This window comes from Staurois parvus, unplaced genomic scaffold (assembly GCF_062004578.1).
Source record: "Staurois parvus isolate SC_StPar_1 unplaced genomic scaffold, SC_StPar_1.0 ptg000092l, whole genome shotgun sequence".
NCBI lineage: Eukaryota > Metazoa > Chordata > Amphibia > Anura > Ranidae > Staurois > Staurois parvus.
Genome location: NW_028317888.1, coordinates 3,406,371 through 3,425,809, shown reverse-complemented (window position 1 = coordinate 3,425,809; position 19,439 = coordinate 3,406,371). Strand labels below are relative to the sequence as shown.

General features: G+C 55.3%; 2 protein-coding genes across 2 annotated transcripts in view; one reads left to right on the top strand and one right to left on the bottom strand.

The window, feature by feature from the left end:
* LOC149468143 (uncharacterized) overlaps positions 1–254 on the bottom strand; it is a 72,746-nt gene extending 72,492 nt beyond the window's left edge. The window contains exon 1 of the mRNA XM_089670651.1: positions 8–254. Coding sequence (XP_089526777.1) covers positions 8–254 — 247 coding nt within the window. The remainder of the gene's footprint in view (positions 1–7) is intronic.
* LOC149468140 (uncharacterized) overlaps positions 1–19,439 on the top strand; it is a 212,024-nt gene that overhangs the window by 152,716 nt on the left and 39,869 nt on the right. The gene's annotated exons all lie outside the window — the stretch shown is intronic.

The window sequence follows — 19,439 nt, the reverse complement described above, 5'->3', positions numbered from 1 at the left end:
TTCACACCGGCCGGCTCCTCCCAGCTCCCAGGACTCCTTTGCAGCAAGTCATGTGAACGCTCGGTGTCCACGCTGGATCTCTGCTCTCCTCCTCCTCCAACCTCAGCCGCACTCTCACTCTCCATCACCGGCCAGCCAGCCCAACCTGGAAGGGTCCGCACACCTCGCTCTCCTCCACAGGGGACCACTCCTGATCCCAGGTAGGTCACGGCAGCTGCTCCTAGGGGATTTTCTCCTGTGCTGTAGCGGGACATTGGAGACGCCTGGTGCTGGAAGATCTCACATTGATCTGCCACTTGGTGCCATGTTCAGGCTCCTCCTCTGCAAACTAGTTTCCTTCATTTATTGATAAACACCATAAGACCAATGAAGTGGGTGTAAAGTGGAAGCAGTGGATGTGCAGAGAATAGGATTTGGAGCCCCGAGCTCTTTATCTCTGAATGTCTCCACATATTTGTAGTGTATTTGTGATGATTTCTGTGCACACACAATAGGACAGCGCTGTGACACATAATGCTCTTCTAGATGACAGGGAATCCTTCCCTTTGTTACAGCAGCAGTCCGCTAGAAGGTTTTTGTAAGTTTGGAGTTGTTACACATAGCGCGGGTTTTATCCATTTATAGTGATGACATCATTGCCCAAATCTGGGGGTCACCAGCCATTTACACCCTTTACTCCCAGCTGGGGGGCTTTGTATCCATATACCAGATGTTCTACAGGACTAAATCTGCAATCAATGTTACTGCAAAATCAAAGGGGCCAAAACCCCTCCCCCGAGGAGTCATATATTTCTGTCCCCCTTGGTGGAGGTGACCCCTCTATAAGGATGTACAGTCCATACACACCCAGCACAAGGCCGGGGTCACACTACCAGACGCTTCTCGGGGCTGCAGTTCCTCTGAACTCCACAAGGTGGAGATCTCACTTCTACCCAGACAGGAAGTCTCTATGGAAGACAGACAGGAAGTGATTAGAGATGAGCGAAGTATTCAAAAATTCGATTCGACTGATTCGGTGAATTCGTGGAAAAATTTCGATTCGAGTCGAATATATTCGCTGTGAATTTAACTTAAAATAGGTTGTTTCTAGGCTTCAGAGAGACTTAATATTAGTGCTGAACACTGTACCTTTAATTTAAATGCCCTTGGAGTCTGCTGGGGAAGAGAAATAATACTGTCAGTCAGTATGACATGCAGATGAGTGCCGTCGATCTTAGAATCACCGCACACTTCACTCATTTGGGCAGTCACGGGGCCAAAACCAGAGTGTGGAGCCACAGTGTGGCGGTGGAGGCAGCAGCAATGGGAGGCCATACAGCACCCTATGACAAAAATGGAAACCACCAGCAGTGTGAGGAGACCTGAAAGTGGCACATGGCAGAGTGTGGCGATAGAGACAGCAGCAATGGGAGGCCGTACAGGGACCCATGACACACTCTGGACCTGGCAGCAGCATGAGGAGGCGGTACAGGGGCCCATGGCAGATTACGGGCCTGGCAGCAGCATGAGGAGTCGGTACGGGGGCCCATGGCAGATTACGGGCCTGGCAGCAGCAATGGGAGGCCGTACAGGGACCCATGACACACTCTGGACCTGGCAGCAGCATGGGGAGGCGGTACAGGGGCCCATGACAGATTACGGGCCTGGCAGCAGCATGAGGAGTCGGTACGGGGGCCCATGACACACTCTGGACCTGGCAGCAGCATGAGGAGGCGGTACAGGGGCGCATGACAGATTACGAGCCTGGCAGCAGCAACTTGGACAGGAGGACGTTCAGCTTCTGCAGCGTCTGGTGCGTGCTCGCAAACTGTTGTCTCTTGGAAACGGATTCCAAGAAAGACTGCTGACGGAATCCGTGAAGAGGAGTAGCAGGAGAAGGAGCATCTGAACGAGCGGAATATGCCAACAAGCGACAACAGGGGCCCATGACAGATTACGGGCCTGGCAGCAGCATGAGGAGTCGGTACGGGGGCCCATGGCAGATTAGGGGCCTGGCAGCAGCAATGGGAGGCCCGTAATCTGCCAGCACCCTATGACAAAAAATGGAACCCACCAGCAGTGTGAGGAGACCTGAAAGTGGCACATGGCAGAGTGTGGCGATGGAGACAGCAGCAATGGGAGGCCGTACAGGGACCCATGAGAGACTCTGGACCTGGCAGCAGCATGAGGAGGCGGTATAGGGGCCCATGGCAGATTAGGGGCCTGGCAGCAGCTATGGGAGGCCCGTAATCTGCCAGCACCCTATGACAAAAAATGGAATACACCAGCAGTGTGAGGAGACCTGAAAGTGGCACATGGCAGAGTGTGGCGATGGAGACAGCAGCAATGGGAGGCCATACAGGGACCCATGAGAGACTCTGGACTTGGCAGCAGCATGAGGAGGCGGTATAGGGGCCCATGGCAGATTAGGGGCCTGGCAGCAGCTATGGGAGGCCCGTAATCTGCCAGCACCCTATGACAAAAAATGTAACACACCAGCAGTGTGAGGAGACCTGAAAGTGGCACATGTTTGGGGCATGATTCATGGCGGATTTAGTCAGTTGTGTCAGGAACTGGTGGTTTGAAATCCAGACTAATCCACGCCTGATTCATTTTCACAAACGTCAGTCTCTCCACACTTTGGGTGGACAGTCGTGTCCTCCGCGGAGTTACAATACCTCCTGCCGCACTAAACACGCGCTCCGATGCCACGCTACTGGCCGGGCATGACAGCCTTTCAAGGGCAAATTCAGCTAGTTGGGGCCAAAGGTCAAGTTTCGTTGCCCAGTAGTCAAGGGGATTGTCTACCTCGGTTGGCAGGGTGCTGTCCAAGTAGGCCTAAGCCTGTTGTTTGAGGTCCTGCTCCAGGTCCACCTGATGCTGCTGCTGCTGCTGCTGCTGCGGCTGGTTAGTAGTTTCCTCACTGCGCTGGTGAAGAAAGCTACTCATCATCGACTGCAGACTGAGGCAGCCGCTGCTGGTGGAGCTGCCACTGCTCCTACCACCCCACCCCTGCTGCCATGGCAGCGGAACGCGAGCGCACAGGGCCCACAGTGTCTGAGGATGGACGTTGGCGCAGACAGGCAGAGACCAGCTGACTACATAGGTGGTTTTTATAGTACGTTATTTTGGCCTCCCTCTCAGCAGGTGTGAAAAAGGCCACCATTTTTGAACGGTAGCGAGGGTCCAACAAGGTGGACAGCCAAAAGTCATCCCTCTGTCTGATGGTTATTATTCGGCTGTCGCTACGCAAGCAACCGAGCATGCTATGGGCCATTTGTGCCAAGGAATGCGAGGGACTCCCTGCCTCCATCTCCACAGCATACTGCCACGGTGCGTCTGGGTCCTCTGTCTCCTCCTCCTCCTCCTCCTCTACCAGATGCTCCTGCTCCTCCACTCCTGTCCGCTGAGTGGAAAAACCACCCATTTCACTCAATAATTCCTGAGCACAAATGTCCTCCTCTACCTCCTCCTCTTCTTCCTGTCCTGCCCCCACAGGGGTCATGTGGCGTTGAGATCTGTGCGCCACGTCTACCGCACCCTGACCAGCCATTGTTAACAGCAGGGCTTTTTTTCTCAGAGGAAAGGTGGTGGAACTCCCCCACCCAAACCTGGCCACGCCCCCATCAAACCCTAGGACCACCCCTTTAGAGAACAGGAATGCAAGTAAAATTTGGGAGGGGCTTCCGATGACATCATTTCCCGTACATACCATATAAGGGAAATGATGTCATCGGACCCCCGGCTGCCTCTTGCATGATCTGCATGAAACACATGCATAGATATAAAATGACTAATGTACTGACACCAGAAACACATGCATAGATATAAAATGACTAATGTACTGACACCAGAAACACATGCATAGATATAAAATGAATACCGTACTGACACCAGAAACACACGCATAGATATAAAATCAGTACCGTACTGACACCAGAAACACATGCATAGATATAAAATGACTAATGTACTGACACCAGAAACACATGCATAGATATAAAATCAGTACCGTACTGACACCAGAAACACACGCATAGATATAAAATCAGTACCGTACTGACACCAGAAACACATGCATAGATATAAAATCAGTACCGTACTGACACCAGAAACACACGCATAGATATAAAATCAGTACCGTACTGACACCAGGAACACATGCATAGATATAAAATCATGGCAGGCCGTTTGTAAACGTCCAGCATAGATATAAAATCAGTCTAGCATGCATGTGTACCCTGTCTGGTAGATGTGCCTGCTCCTACAGGCTCCCCTAGGGTTGCCACCTTTTCCTCCAAAAAATACCGTCCATCACTGAATTTATCTTTCCTGTTCCTCATGCACAGGAGGGGCGCTCTCGATCGGCGCCGCTGAGCGCTGAGCAATTGCGTTCTGAAATAGTTTAGGTGGGCTCAGGTGGGTGAGGATAGTTTAGGTGGGCTCAGATAGTTTAGGTGGGCACAGGTGGTTGGGATAGTTTAGGTGGGCACAGGCTGGGGAGAGAGTAAAAATTTAGAGCAATACATGATACTGCAGTCAGTGACAGGGAGCCGAGCGCAGCTTACCTACTCCAAGCTGTACGGCCCCTGCGTCCACGCTGTCACTGCCGTTGATGTCGCCGCGCCGCCCCCGATGTTTACACGCCGGCGGGGGGGGGCGGTGAAGCGTGCATAGTGTCCTCGCCCATCGTCCGCGCCCCCGATGTTTACACGCTGGCGGTAGAGGGGGGGGGGGGTGAAGCGTGCATGTCCCCGCTCACCGGCTGTGAGCAGCGGCAGTGACAGGTGCCGGGCACGCGCAAGCATGACATAAACAAGCCGCGTCCGGCACCTGTCACTTTCGCTGCTCTGCATAGCTTGTCAGCTCTGCAGAGGCAGTCGGTGAGCGGGGACAAGAAGAAAAAGGTGGCGGAACGCAGTACCGCCGCGTTCCGGCAGAAAGAAAGCCCTGGTTAACAGCATTTGTTCCAGGACGTGCAACAGAGGAATGACGTCGTTCATCCCATAGTCCTGCCGACTCACGAATAGCGTGGCCTCCTCAAAGGGCCTGAGCAAGCGCAGGTGTCACGCATGAGCTGCCAATGGCTGACATCTAAGTTACACAGGGAGTACCTTTATCCGCTTTTAACATCAGGAAATCTGTGATGGCCTTTCGCTGTTCGTAAAGGCGGTCTAACATATGTAGGGTTGAATTCCACCTTGTTGCAACGTCACAGCATGAGGAGTCGGTACGGGGGCCCATGGCAGATTACGTGCCTGGCAGCAGCAATGGGAGGCCCGTAATCTGCCAGCACCCTATGACAAAAAATGGAACCCACCAGCAGTGTGAGGAGACCTGAAAGTGGCACATGGCAGAGTGTGGCGATGGAGACAGCAGCAATGGGAGGCCGTACAGGGACCCATGAGAGACTCTGGACCTGGCAGCAGCATGAGGAGGCGGTATATAGGGGCCTATGGCAGATTAGGGGCCTGGCAGCAGCTATAGGAGGCCCATAATCTGTCAGCACCTTATGTCAAAAAATTCAACACACCAGCAGTGTGAGGAGACCTGAAAGTGGCACATGGCATGAGACACTGTGGACCTGGCAGCAGCATGAGGAGGCGGTATATAGGGGCCTATGGCAGATTAGGGGCCTGGCAGCAGCTATAGGAGGCCCGTAATCTGCCAGCACCCTATGTCAAAAAATTCTACACACCAGCAGTGTGAGGAGACCTGAAAGTGGCACATGGCAGAGTGTGGCGATGGAGACAGCAGCAATGGGAGGCCGTACAGGGACCCATGAGAGACTCTGGACCTGGCAGCAGCATGAGGAGGCGGTATATACGGGCCCATGGCAGATTAGGGGCCTGGCAGCAGCTATGGGAGGCCCGTAATCTGCCAGCACCCTATGTCAAAAAATTCAACACACCAGCAGTGTGAGGAGACCTGAAAGTGGCACATGGCATGAGAGACTGTGGACCTGGCAGCAGCATGAGGAGGCGGTATAGGGGCCCATGGCAGATTAGGGGCCTGGCAGCAGCTATAGGAGGCCCGTAATCTGCCAGCACCCTATGTCAAAAAATTCTACACACCAGCAGTGTGAGGAGACCTGAAAGTGGCACATGGCAGAGTGTGGCGATGGAGACAGCAGCAATGGGAGGCCGTACAGGGATCCATGAGAGACCCTGGACTTGGCAGCAGCATGAGGAGGCGGTATATAGGGGCCTATGGCAGATTAGGGGCCTGGAAGCAGCTATAGGAGGCCCGTAATCTGCCAGCACCCTATGTCAAAAAATTCTACACACCAGCAGTGTGAGGAGACCTGAAAGTGGCACATGGCAGAGTGTGGCGATGGAGACAGCAGCAATGGGAGGCCATACAGGGACCCATGAGAGACTCTGGACCTGGCAGCAGCATGAGGAGGCGGTATATAGGGGCCCATGGCAGATTAGGGGCCTGGCAGCAGCTATGGGAGGCCCGTAATCTGCCAGCACCCTATGTCAAAAAATTCAACACACCAGCAGTGTGAGGAGACCTGAAAGTGGCACATGGCATGAGAGACTGTGGACCTGGCAGCAGCATGAGGAGGCGGTATAGGGGCCCATGGCAGATTAGGGGCCTGGCAGCAGCTATAGGAGGCCCGTAATCTGCCAGCACCCTATGTCAAAAAATTCTACACACCAGCAGTGTGAGGAGACCTGGAAGTGGCACATGGCAGAGTGTGGCGATGGAGACAGCAGCAATGGGAGGCCGTACAGGGACCCATGAGAGACCCTGGACTTGGCAGCAGCATGAGGAGGTGGTAAAGGGGCCCATGGCAGATTAGGGGCCTGGCAGCAGCAATGGGAGGCCGTACAGGGACCCATGAGAGACTCTGGACCTGGCAGCAACATGAGGAGGCGGTATATAGGGGCCTATGGCACATTAGGGGCCTGGCAGCAGCTATGGGAGGCTCGTAATCTGCCAGCACCCTATGTCAAAAAATTCTACACACCAGCAGTGTGTGAGGAGACCTCAAAGTGGCACATGGCAGAGTGTGGCGATGGAGACAGCAGCAATGGGAGGCCGTACAGGGACCCATGAGAGACCCTGGACCTGGCAACAGCATGAGGAGGCGGTATATAGGGGCCTATGGCAGATTAGGGGCCTGGCAGCAGCTATAGGAGGCCCGTAATCTGCCAGCACCCTATGTCAAAAAATTCTACACACCAACAGTGTGAGGAGACCTGAAAGTGGCACATGGCAGAGTGTGGCGATGGAGACAGCAGCAATGGGAGGCCGTACAGGGACCCATGAGAGACCCTGGACTTGGCAGCAGCATGAGGAGGTGGTATAGGGGCCCATGGCAGATTAGGGGCCTGGCAGCAGCAATGGGAGGCCCGTAATCTGCCAGCACCCTATGTCAAAAAATTCTACACACCAGCAGTGTGTGAGGAGACCTGAAAGTGGCACATGGCAGAGTGTGGCGATGGAGACAGCAGCAATGGGAGGCCGTACAGGGACCCATGAGAGACTCTGGACCTGGCAGCAGCATGAGGAGGCGGTATATAGGGGCCTATGGCAGATTAGGGGCCTGGCAGCAGCTATAGGAGGCCCGTAATCTGCCAGCACCCTATGTCAAAAAATTCTACACACCAGCAGTGTGTGAGGAGACCTGAAAGTGGCACATGGCAGAGTGTGGCGATGGAGACAGCAGCAATGGGAGGCCGTACAGGGACCCATGAGAGACCCTGGACTTGGCAGCAGCATGAGGAGGCGGTATAGGGGCCCATGGCAGATTAGGGGCCTGGCAGCAGCAATGGGAGGCCCGTAATCTGCCAGCACCCTATGTCAAAAAATTCTACACACCAGCAGTGTGTGAGGAGACCTGAAAGTGGCACATGGCAGAGTGTGGCGATGGAGACAGCAGCAATGGGAGGCCGTACAGGGACCCATGAGAGACTCTGGACCTGGCAGCAGCATGAGGAGGCGGTATATAGGGGCCTATGGCAGATTAGGGGCCTGGCAGCAGCTATAGGAGGCCCGTAATCTGCCAGCACCCTATGTCAAAAAATTCTACACACCAGCAGTGTGAGGAGACCTGAAAGTGGCACATGGCAGAGTGTGGCGATGGAGACAGCAGCAATGGGAGGCCGTACAGGGACCCATGAGAGACCCTGGACTTGGCAGCAGCATGAGGAGGCGGTATATAGGGGCCTATGGCAGATTAGGGGCCTGGCAGCAGCTATAGGAGGCCCGTAATCTGCCAGCACCCTATGTCAAAAAATTCTACACACCAGCAGTGTGAGGAGACCTGAAAGTGGCACATGGCAGAGTGTGGCGATGGAGACAGCAGCAATGGGAGGCCGTACAGGGACCCATGAGAGACTCTGGACCTGGCAGCAGCATGAGGAAGCAGTATATAGGGGCCCATGGCAGATTAGGGGCCTGGCAGCAGCTATGGGAGGCCCGTAATCTGCCAGCACCCTATGTCAAAAAATTCAACACACCAGCAGTGTGAGGAGACCTGAAAGTGGCACATGGCATGAGAGACTGTGGACCTGGCAGCAGCATGAGGAGGCGGTATAGGGGCCCATGGCAGATTAGGGGCCTGGCAGCAGCTATAGGAGGCCCGTAATCTGCCAGCACCCTATGTCAAAAAATTCTACACACCAGCAGTGTGAGGAGACCTGAAAGTGGCACATGGCAGAGTGTGGCGATGGAGACAGCAGCAATGGGAGGCCGTACAGGGACCCATGAGAGACCCTGGACTTGGCAGCAGCATGAGGAGGCGGTATAGGGGCCCATGGCAGATTAGGGGCCTGGCAGCAGCAATGGGAGGCCCGTAATCTGCCAGCACCCTATGTCAAAAAATTCTACACACCAGCAGTGTGTGAGGAGACCTGAAAGTGGCACATGGCAGAGTGTGGCGATGGAGACAGCAGCAATGGGAGGCCGTACAGGGACCCATGAGAGACTCTGGACCTGGCAGCAGCATGAGGAGGCGGTATATAGGGGCCTATGGCAGATTAGGGGCCTGGCAGCAGCTATAGGAGGCCCGTAATCTGCCAGCACCCTATGTCAAAAAATTCTACACACCAGCAGTGTGTGAGGAGACCTGAAAGTGGCACATGGCAGAGTGTGGCGATGGAGACAGCAGCAATGGGAGGCCGTACAGGGACCCATGAGAGACTCTGGACCTGGCAGCAGCATGAGGAGGCGGTATATAGGGGCCTATGGCAGATTAGGGGCCTGGCAGCAGCTATAGGAGGCCCGTAATCTGCCAGCACCCTATGTCAAAAAATTCTACACACCAGCAGTGTGTGAGGAGACCTGAAAGTGGCACATGGCAGAGTGTGGCGATGGAGACAGCAGCAATGGGAGGCCGTACAGGGACCCATGAGAGACCCTGGACTTTGCAGCAGCATGAGGAGGCGGTATAGGGGCCCATGGCAGATTAGGGGCCTGGCAGCAGCAATGGGAGGCCCGTAATCTGCCAGCACCCTATGTCAAAAAATTCTACACACCAGCAGTGTGTGAGGAGACCTGAAAGTGGCACATGGCAGAGTGTGGCGATGGAGACAGCAGCAATGGGAGGCCGTGCAGGGACCCATGAGAGACTCTGGACCTGGCAGCAGCATGAGGAGGCGGTATATAGGGGCCTATGGCAGATTAGGGGCCTGGCAGCAGCTATAGGAGGCCCGTAATCTGCCAGCACCCTATGTCAAAAAATTCTACACACCAGCAGTGTGAGGAGACCTGAAAGTGGCACATGGCAGAGTGTGGCGATGGAGACAGCAGCAATGGGAGGCCGTACAGGGACCCATGAGAGACTCTGGACCTGGCAGCAGCATGAGGAGGCGGTATATAGGGGCCTATGGCAGATTAGGGGCCTGGCAGCAGCTATGGGAGGCCCGTAATCTGCCAGCACCCTATGTCAAAAAATTCTACACACCAGCAGTGTGTGAGGAGACCTCAAAGTGGCACATGGCAGAGTGTGGCGATGGAGACAGCAGCAATGGGAGGCCCTACAGGGACCCATGAGAGACTCTGGACCTGGCAGCAGCATGAGGAGGCGGTATATAGGGGCCTATGGCAGATTAGGGGCCTGGCAGCAGCTATAGGAGGCCCGTAATCTGCCAGCACCCTATGTCAAAAAATTCTACACACCAGCAGTGTGAGGAGACCTGAAAGTGGCACATGGCAGAGTGTGGCGATGGAGACAGCAGCAATGGGAGGCCGTACAGGGACCCATGAGAGACTCTGGACCTGGCAGCAGCATGAGGAGGCGGTATATAGGGGCCTATGGCAGATTAGGGGCCTGGCAGCAGCTATGGGAGGCCCGTAATCTGCCAGCACCCTATGTCAAAAAATTCTACACACCAGCAGTGTGTGAGGAGACCTCAAAGTGGCTCATGGCAGAGTGTGGCGATGGAGACAGCAGCAATGGGAGGCCGTACAGGGACCCATGAGAGACCCTGGACCTGGCAGCAGCATGAGGAGGCGGTATATAGGGGCCTATGGCAGATTAGGGGCCTGGCAGCAGCTATAGGAGGCCCGTAATCTGCCAGCACCCTATGTCAAAAAATTCTACACACCAGCAGTGTGAGGAGACCTGAAAGTGGCACATGGCAGAGTGTGGCGATGGAGACAGCAGCAATGGGAGGCCGTACAGGGACCCATGAGAGACTTTGGACTTGGCAGCAGCATGAGGAGGTGGTATATAGGGGCCCATGGCAGATTAGGGGCCTGGCAGCAGCTATGGGAGGCCCGTAATCTGCCAGCACCCTATGACAAAAAATGGAATACACCAGCAGTGTGAGGAGACCTGAAAGTGGCACATGGCAGAGTGTGGCGATGGAGACAGCAGCAATGGGAGGCCATACAGGGACCCATGAGAGACTCTGGACTTGGCAGCAGCATGAGGAGGCGGTATAGGGGCCCATGGCAGATTAGGGGCCTGGCAGCAGCTATGGGAGGCCCGTAATCTGCCAGCACCCTATGACAAAAAATGTAACACACCAGCAGTGTGAGGAGACCTGAAAGTGGCACATGGCAGGGGCATGATTCATGGCGGATTTAGTCAGTTGTGTCAGGAACTGGTGGTTTGAAATCCAGACTAATCCACGCCTGATTCATTTTCACAAACGTCAGTCTCTCCACACTTTGGGTGGACAGTCGTGTCCTCCGCGGAGTTGCAATACCTCCTGCCGCACTAAACACGCGCTCCGATGCCACGCTACTGGCCGGGCATGACAGCCTTTCAAGGGCAAATTCAGCTAGTTGGGGCCAAAGGTCAAGTTTCGTTGCCCAGTAGTCAAGGGGATTGTCTACCTCTGTTGGCAGGGTGCTGTCCAAGTAGGCCTAAGCCTGTTGTTTGAGGTCCTGCTCCAGGTCCTCCTGATGCTGCTGCTGCTGCTGCTGCTGCTGCGGCTGGTTAGTAGTTTCCTCACTGCGCTGGTGAAGAAAGCTACTCATCATCGACTGCAGACTGAGGCAGCCGCTGCTGGTGGAGCTGCCACTGCTCCTACCACCCCACCCCTCCCCTGCTGCCATGGCAGCGGAACGCGAGCGCACAGGGCCCACAGTGTCTGAGGATGGACGTTGGCGCAGAAAGGCAGAGACCAACTGACTACATAGGTGGTTTTTATAGTATGTTATTTTGGCCTCCCTCTCAGCAGGTGTGAAAAAGGCCACCATTTTTGAACGGTAGCGAGGGTCCAACAAGGTGGACAGCCAAAAGTCATCCCTCTGTCTGATGGTTATTATTCGGCTGTCGCTACGCAAGCAACCGAGCATGCTATGGGCCATTTGTGCCAAGGAATGCGAGGGACTCCCTGCCTCCATCTCCACAGCATACTGCCACGGTGCGTCTGGGTCCTCTGTCTCCTCCTCCTCCTCCTCCTCTACCAGATGCTCCTGCTCCTCCACTCCTGTCCGCTGAGTGGAAAAACCACCCATTTCACTCAATAATTCCTGAGCACCAATGTCCTCCTCTACCTCCTCCTCTTCTTCCTGTCCTGCCCCCACAGGGGTCATGTGGCGTTGAGATCTGTGCGCCACGTCTACCGCACCCTGACCAGCCATTGTTAACAGCATTTGTTCCAGGACGTGCAACAGAGGAATGACGTCGTTCATCCCATAGTCCTGCCGACTCACGAATAGCGTGGCCTCCTCAAAGGGCCTGAGCAAGCGCAGGTGTCACGCATGAGCTGCCAATGGCTGACATCTAAGTTACACAGGGAGTACCTTTATCCGCTTTTAACATCAGGAAATCTGTGATGGCCTTTCGCTGTTCGTAAAGGCGGTCTAACATATGTAGGGTTGAATTCCACCTTGTTGCAACGTCACAGCATGAGGAGTCGGTACGGGGGCCCATGGCAGATTACGTGCCTGGCAGCAGCAATGGGAGGCCCGTAATCTGCCAGCACCCTATGACAAAAAATGGAACCCACCAGCAGTGTGAGGAGACCTGAAAGTGGCACATGGCAGAGTGTGGCGATGGAGACAGCAGCAATGGGAGGCCGTACAGGGACCCATGAGAGACTCTGGACCTGGCAGCAGCATGAGGAGGCGGTATATAGGGGCCTATGGCAGATTAGGGGCCTGGCAGCAGCTATGGGAGGCCCATAATCTGCCAGCACCCTATGTCAAAAAATTCTACACACCAGCAGTGTGTGAGGAGACCTGAAAGTGGCACATGGCAGAGTGTGGCGATGGAGACAGCAGCAATGGGAGGCCGTACAGGGACCCATGAGACACTGTGGACCTGGCAGCAGCATGAGGAGGCGGTATATAGGGGCCTATGGCAGATTAGGGGCCTGGCAGCAGCTATGGGAGGCCCATAATCTGCCAGCACCCTATGTCAAAAAATTCTACACACCAGCAGTGTGTGAGGAGACCTGAAAGTGGCACATGGCAGAGTGTGGCGATGGAGACAGCAGCAATGGGAGGCCGTACAGGGACCCATGAGAGACCCTGGACTTGGCAGCAGCATGAGGAGGCGGTATAGGGGCCCATGGCAGATTAGGGGCCTGGCAGCAGCAATGGGAGGCCCGTAATCTGCCAGCACCCTATGTCAAAAAATTCTACACACCAGCAGTGTGTGAGGAGACCTCAAAGTGGCACATGGCAGAGTGTGGCGATGGAGACAGCAGCAATGGGAGGCCGTACAGGGACCCATGAGAGACCCTGGACTTGGCAGCAGCATGAGGAGGCGGTATAGGGGCCCATGGCAGATTAGGGGCCTGGCAGCAGCAATGGGAGGCCCGTAATCTGCCAGCACCCTATGTCAAAAAATTCTACACACCAGCAGTGTGTGAGGAGACCTGAAAGTGGCACATGGCAGAGTGTGGCGATGGAGACAGCAGCAATGGGAGGCCGTACAGGGACCCATGAGAGACTCTGGACCTGGCAGCAGCATGAGGAGGCGGTATATAGGGGCCTATGGCAGATTAGGGGCCTGGCAGCAGCTATAGGAAGCCCGTAATCTGCCAGCACCCTATGTCAAAAAATTCTACACACCAGCAGTGTGTGAGGAGACCTGAAATTGGCACATGGCAGAGTGTGGCGATGGAGACAGCAGCAATGGGAGGCCGTACAGGGACCCATGAGAGACCCTGGACTTGGCAGCAGCATGAGGAGGCGGTATAGGGGCCCATGGCAGATTAGGGGCCTGGCAGCAGCAATGGGAGGCCCGTAATCTGCCAGCACCCTATGTCAAAAAATTCTACACACCAGCAGTGTGTGAGGAGACCTGAAAGTGGCACATGGCAGAGTGTGGCGATGGAGACAGCAGCAATGGGAGGCCGTACAGGGACCCATGAGAGACTGTGGACCTGGCAGCAGCATGAGGAGGCGGTATATAGGGGCCTATGGCAGATTAGGGGCCTGGCAGCAGCAATGGGAGGCCCGTAATCTGCCAGCACCCTATGTCAAAAAATTCTACACACCAGCAGTGTGTGAGGAGACCTGAAAGTGGCACATGGCAGAGTGTGGCGATGGAGACAGCAGCAATGGGAGGCCGTACAGGGACCCATGAGAGACTCTGGACCTGGCAGCAGCATGAGGAGGCGGTATATAGGGGCCTATGGCAGATTAGGGGCCTGGCAGCAGCTATAGGAGGCCCGTAATCTGCCAGCACCCTATGTCAAAAAATTCTACACACCAGCAGTGTGAGGAGACCTGAAAGTGGCACATGGCAGAGTGTGGCGATGGAGACAGCAGCAATGGGAGGCCGTACAGGGACCCATGAGAGACTCTGGACCTGGCAGCAGCATGAGGAGGCGGTATATAGGGGCCTATGGCAGATTAGGGGCCTGGCAGCAGCTATGGGAGGCCCGTAATCTGCCAGCACCCTATGTCAAAAAATTCTACACACCAGCAGTGTGTGAGGAGACCTGAAAGTGGCACATGGCAGAGTGTGGCGATGGAGACAGCAGCAATGGGAGGCCGTACAGGGACCCATGAGAGACCCTGGACCTGGCAGCAGCATGAGGAGGCCGTATATAGGGGCCTATGGCAGATTAGGGGCCTGGCAGCAGCTATAGGAGGCCCGTAATCTGCCAGCACCCTATGTCAAAAAATTCTACACACCAGCAGTGTGAGGAGACCTGAAAGTGGCACATGGCAGAGTGTGGCGATGGAGACAGCAGCAATGGGAGGCCGTACAGGGACCCATGAGAGACTCTGGACCTGGCAGCAGCATGAGGAGGCGGTATATAGGGGCCCATGGCAGATTAGGGGCCTGGCAGCAGCTATGGGAGGCCCGTAATCTGCCAGCACCCTATGTCAAAAAATTCAACACACCAGCAGTGTGAGGAGACCTGAAAGTGGCACATGGCATGAGAGACTGTGGACCTGGCAGCAGCATGAGGAGGCGGTATAGGGGCCCATGGCAGATTAGGGGCCTGGCAGCAGCTATAGGAGGCCCGTAATCTGCCAGCACCCTATGTCAAAAAATTCTACACACCAGCAGTGTGAGGAGACCTGAAAGTGGCACATGGCAGAGTGTGGCGATGGAGACAGCAGCAATGGGAGGCCGTACAGGGACCCATGAGAGACCCTGGACTTGGCAGCAGCATGAGGAGGCGGTATAGGGGCCTATGGCAGATTAGGGGCCTGGCAGCAGCTATAGGAGGCCCGTAATCTGCCAGCACCCTATGTCAAAAAATTCTACACACCAGCAGTGTGTGAGGAGACCTGAAAGTGGCACATGGCAGAGTGTGGCGATGGAGACAGCAGCAATGGGAGGCCGTACAGGGACCCATGAGAGACTCTGGACCTGGCAGCAGCATGAGGAGGCGGTATATAGGGGCCTATGGCAGATTAGGGGCCTGGCAGCAGCTATAGGAGGCCCGTAATCTGCCAGCACCCTATGTCAAAAAATTCTACACACCAGCAGTGTGAGGAGACCTGAAAGTGGCACATGGCAGAGTGTGGCGATGGAGACAGCAGCAATGGGAGGCCGTACAGGGACCCATGAGAGACCCTGGACTTGGCAGCAGCATGAGGAGGCGGTATAGGGGCCCATGGCAGATTAGGGGCCTGGCAGCAGCAATGGGAGGCCCGTAATCTGCCAGCACCCTATGTCAAAAAATTCTACACACCAGCAGTGTGTGAGGAGACCTGAAAGTGGCACATGGCAGAGTGTGGCGATGGAGACAGCAGCAATGGGAGGCCGTACAGGGACCCATGAGAGACTCTGGACCTGGCAGCAGCATGAGGAGGCGGTATATAGGGGCCTATGGCAGATTAGGGGCCTGGCAGCAGCTATAGGAGGCCCGTAATCTGCCAGCACCCTATGTCAAAAAATTCTACACACCAGCAGTGTGTGAGGAGACCTGAAAGTGGCACATGGCAGAGTGTGGCGATGGAGACAGCAGCAATGGGAGGCCGTACAGGGACCCATGAGAGACTCTGGACCTGGCAGCAGCATGAGGAGGCGGTATATAGGGGCCTATGGCAGATTAGGGGCCTGGCAGCAGCTATAGGAGGCCCGTAATCTGCCAGCACCCTATGTCAAAAAATTCTACACACCAGCAGTGTGTGAGGAGACCTGAAAGTGGCACATGGCAGAGTGTGGCGATGGAGACAGCAGCAATGGGAGGCCGTACAGGGACCCATGAGAGACCCTGGACTTGGCAGCAGCATGAGGAGGCGGTATAGGGGCCCATGGCAGATTAGGGGCCTGGCAGCAGCTATAGGAGGCCCGTAATCTGCCAGCACCCTATGTCAAAAAATTCTACACACCAGCAGTGTGAGGAGACCTGAAAGTGGCACATGGCAGAGTGTGGCGATGGAGACAGCAGCAATGGGAGGCCGTACAGGGACCCATGAGAGACTCTGGACCTGGTAGCAGCATGAGGAGGCGGTATATAGGGGCCCATGGCAGATTAGGGGCCTGGCAGCAGCTATGGGAGGCCTGTAATCTGCCAGCACCCTATGTCAAAAAATTCAACACACCAGCAGTGTGAGGAGACCTGAAAGTGGCACATGGCAGAGTGTGGCGATGGAGACAGCAGCAATGGGAGGCCGTACAGGGACCCATGAGAGACCCTGGACTTGGCAGCAGCATGAGGAGGCGGTATATAGGGGCCTATGGCAGATTAGGGGCCTGGCAGCAGCTATAGGAGGCCCGTAATCTGCCAGCACCCTATGTCAAAAAATTCTACACACCAGCAGTGTGAGGAGACCTGAAAGTGGCACATGGCAGAGTGTGGCGATGGAGACAGCAGCAATGGGAGGCCATACAGGGACCCATGAGAGACTCTGGACCTGGCAGCAGCATGAGGAAGCAGTATATAGGGGCCCATGGCAGATTAGGGGCCTGGCAGCAGCTATGGGAGGCCCGTAATCTGCCAGCACCCTATGTCAAAAAATTCAACACACCAGCAGTGTGAGGAGACCTGAAAGTGGCACATGGCATGAGAGACTGTGGACCTGGCAGCAGCATGAGGAGGCGGTATAGGGGCCCATGGCAGATTAGGGGCCTGGCAGCAGCTATAGGAGGCCCGTAATCTGCCAGCACCCTATGTCAAAAAATTCTACACACCAGCAGTGTGAGGAGACCTGAAAGTGGCACATGGCAGAGTGTGGCGATGGAGACAGCAGCAATGGGAGGCCGTACAGGGACCCATGAGAGACCCTGGACTTGGCAGCAGCATGAGGAGGTGGTATATAGGGGCCTATGGCAGATTAGGGGCCTGGCAGCAGCTATAGGAGGCCCGTAATCTGCCAGCACCCTATGTCAAAAAATTCTATACACCAGCAGTGTGAGGAGACCTGAAAGTGGCACATGGCAGAGTGTGGCGATGGAGACAGCAGCAATGGGAGGCCGTACAGGGACCCATGAGAGACTCTGGACCTGGCAGCAGCATTAGGAGGCGGTATATAGGGGCCCATGGCAGATTAGGGGCCTGGCAGCAGCTATGGGAGGCCCGTAATCTGCCAGCACCCTATGTCAAAAAATTCAACACACCAGCAGTGTGAGGAGACCTGAAAGTGGCACATGGCATGAGAGACTCTGGACCTGGCAGCAGCATGAGGAGGCGGTATATAGGGGCCTATGGCAGATTAGGGGCCTGGCAGCAGCTATAGGAAGCCCGTAATCTGCCAGCACCCTATGTCAAAAAATTCTACACACCAGCAGTGTGTGAGGAGACCTGAAAGTGGCACATGGCAGAGTGTGGCGATGGAGACAGCAGCAATGGGAGGCCGTACAGGGACCCATGAGAGACCCTGGACTTGGCAGCAGCATGAGGAGGCGGTATAGGGGCCCATGGCAGATTAGGGGCCTGGCAGCAGCAATGGGAGGCCCGTAATCTGCCAGCACCCTATGTCAAAAAATTCTACACACCAGCAGTGTGTGAGGAGACCTGAAAGTGGCACATGGCAGAGTGTGGCGATGGAGACAGCAGCAATGGGAGGCCGTACAGGGACCCATGAGAGACTGTGGACCTGGCAGCAGCATGAGGAGGCGGTATATAGGGGCCTATGGCAGATTAGGGGCCTGGCAGCAGCTATAGGAGGCCCGTAATCTGCCAGCACCCTATGTCAAAAAATTCTACACACCAGCAGTGTGAGGAGACCTGAAAGTGGCACATGGCAGAGTGTGGCGATGGAGACAGCAGCAATGGGAGGCCGTACAGGGACCCATGAGAGACTCTGGACCTGGCAGCAGCATGAGGAGGCGGTATATAGGGGCCTATGGCAGATTAGGGGCCTGGCAGCAGCAATGGGAGGCCCGTAATCTGCCAGCACCCTATGTCAAAAAATTCTACACACCAGCAGTGTGTGAGGAGACCTGAAAGTGGCACATGGCAGAGTGTGGCGATGGAGACAGCAGCAATGGGAGGCCGTACAGGGACCCATGAGAGACCCTGGACCTGGCAGCAGCATGAGGAGGCCGTATAAAGGGGCCTATGGCAGATTAGGGGCCTGGCAGCAGCTATGGGAGGCCCGTAATCTGCCAGCACCCTATGTCAAAAAATTCAACACACCAGCAGTGTGAGGAGACCTGAAAGTGGCACATGGCATGAGAGACTGTGGACCTGGCAGCAGCATGAGGAGGCGGTATAGGGGCCCATGGCAGATTAGGGGCCTGGCAGCAGCTATGGGAGGCCCGTAATCTGCCAGCACCCTATGTCAAAAAATTCAACACACCAGCAGTGTGTGAGGAGACCTGAAAGTGGCACATGGCAGAGTGTGGCGATGGAGACAACCCACCGACTGTTTTGCTCGCTGCCAAGCTGCCACCCTCTTCTCCTGATGATGCGGAAGCAATAGCCTGATGACGACGAGGCTGCCAAGTGCGATCAGCCTCATCATCATCAATTAGGGTCTCCGCCTCACTACTAGCCCCCTCGGCTGCGTGTGGGTCAGGAGACAGACCTGTCTCTACACCGGCTACCGAGCCACTCTCCTCGCCACTACTTCTTCGCCTGGCTGCTGAAGAGGCGGATGTCTCCCCCCGTTCCTGACCGCCCTCTGTTAGCTCTTCCTCACTGTACTGGATGACACCGGGAGCACTAGCCTCTGGCTGCGAATAGTGCTGCCTCGACCCCTTCCTCTGCTGCCACGTCTGCTCGCTCCTAAAACATTGCCTCCTCTGCCACTCCTCTGCATGTTGTCTGACATACTCTTTAATTAAACGATTCTGTGTCCCTGAGTAACAATTCTGTGGCCCTAAGTAACGGTTCTGTGGCCCTCAGTAACAGTTCTGTGTCCCTGAGTAACAATTCTGTGTCTGTGCGAGTAACAATTCTGTGGCCCTAAGTAACAGTTCTGTGGCCCTCAGTAACAATTATGTGTCCCTAAGTAACGGTTCTGTGGCCCTCAGTAACAATTCTGTGTCCCTGTGTAACAATTCTGTGTCTGTGCGAGTAACAATTCTGTGGCCCTAAGTAACAGTTCTGTGGCCCTCAGTAACAGTTCTGTGTCCCTGAGTAACAATTCTGTGTCTGTGCGAGTAACAATTCTGTGGCCCTAAGTAACAGTTC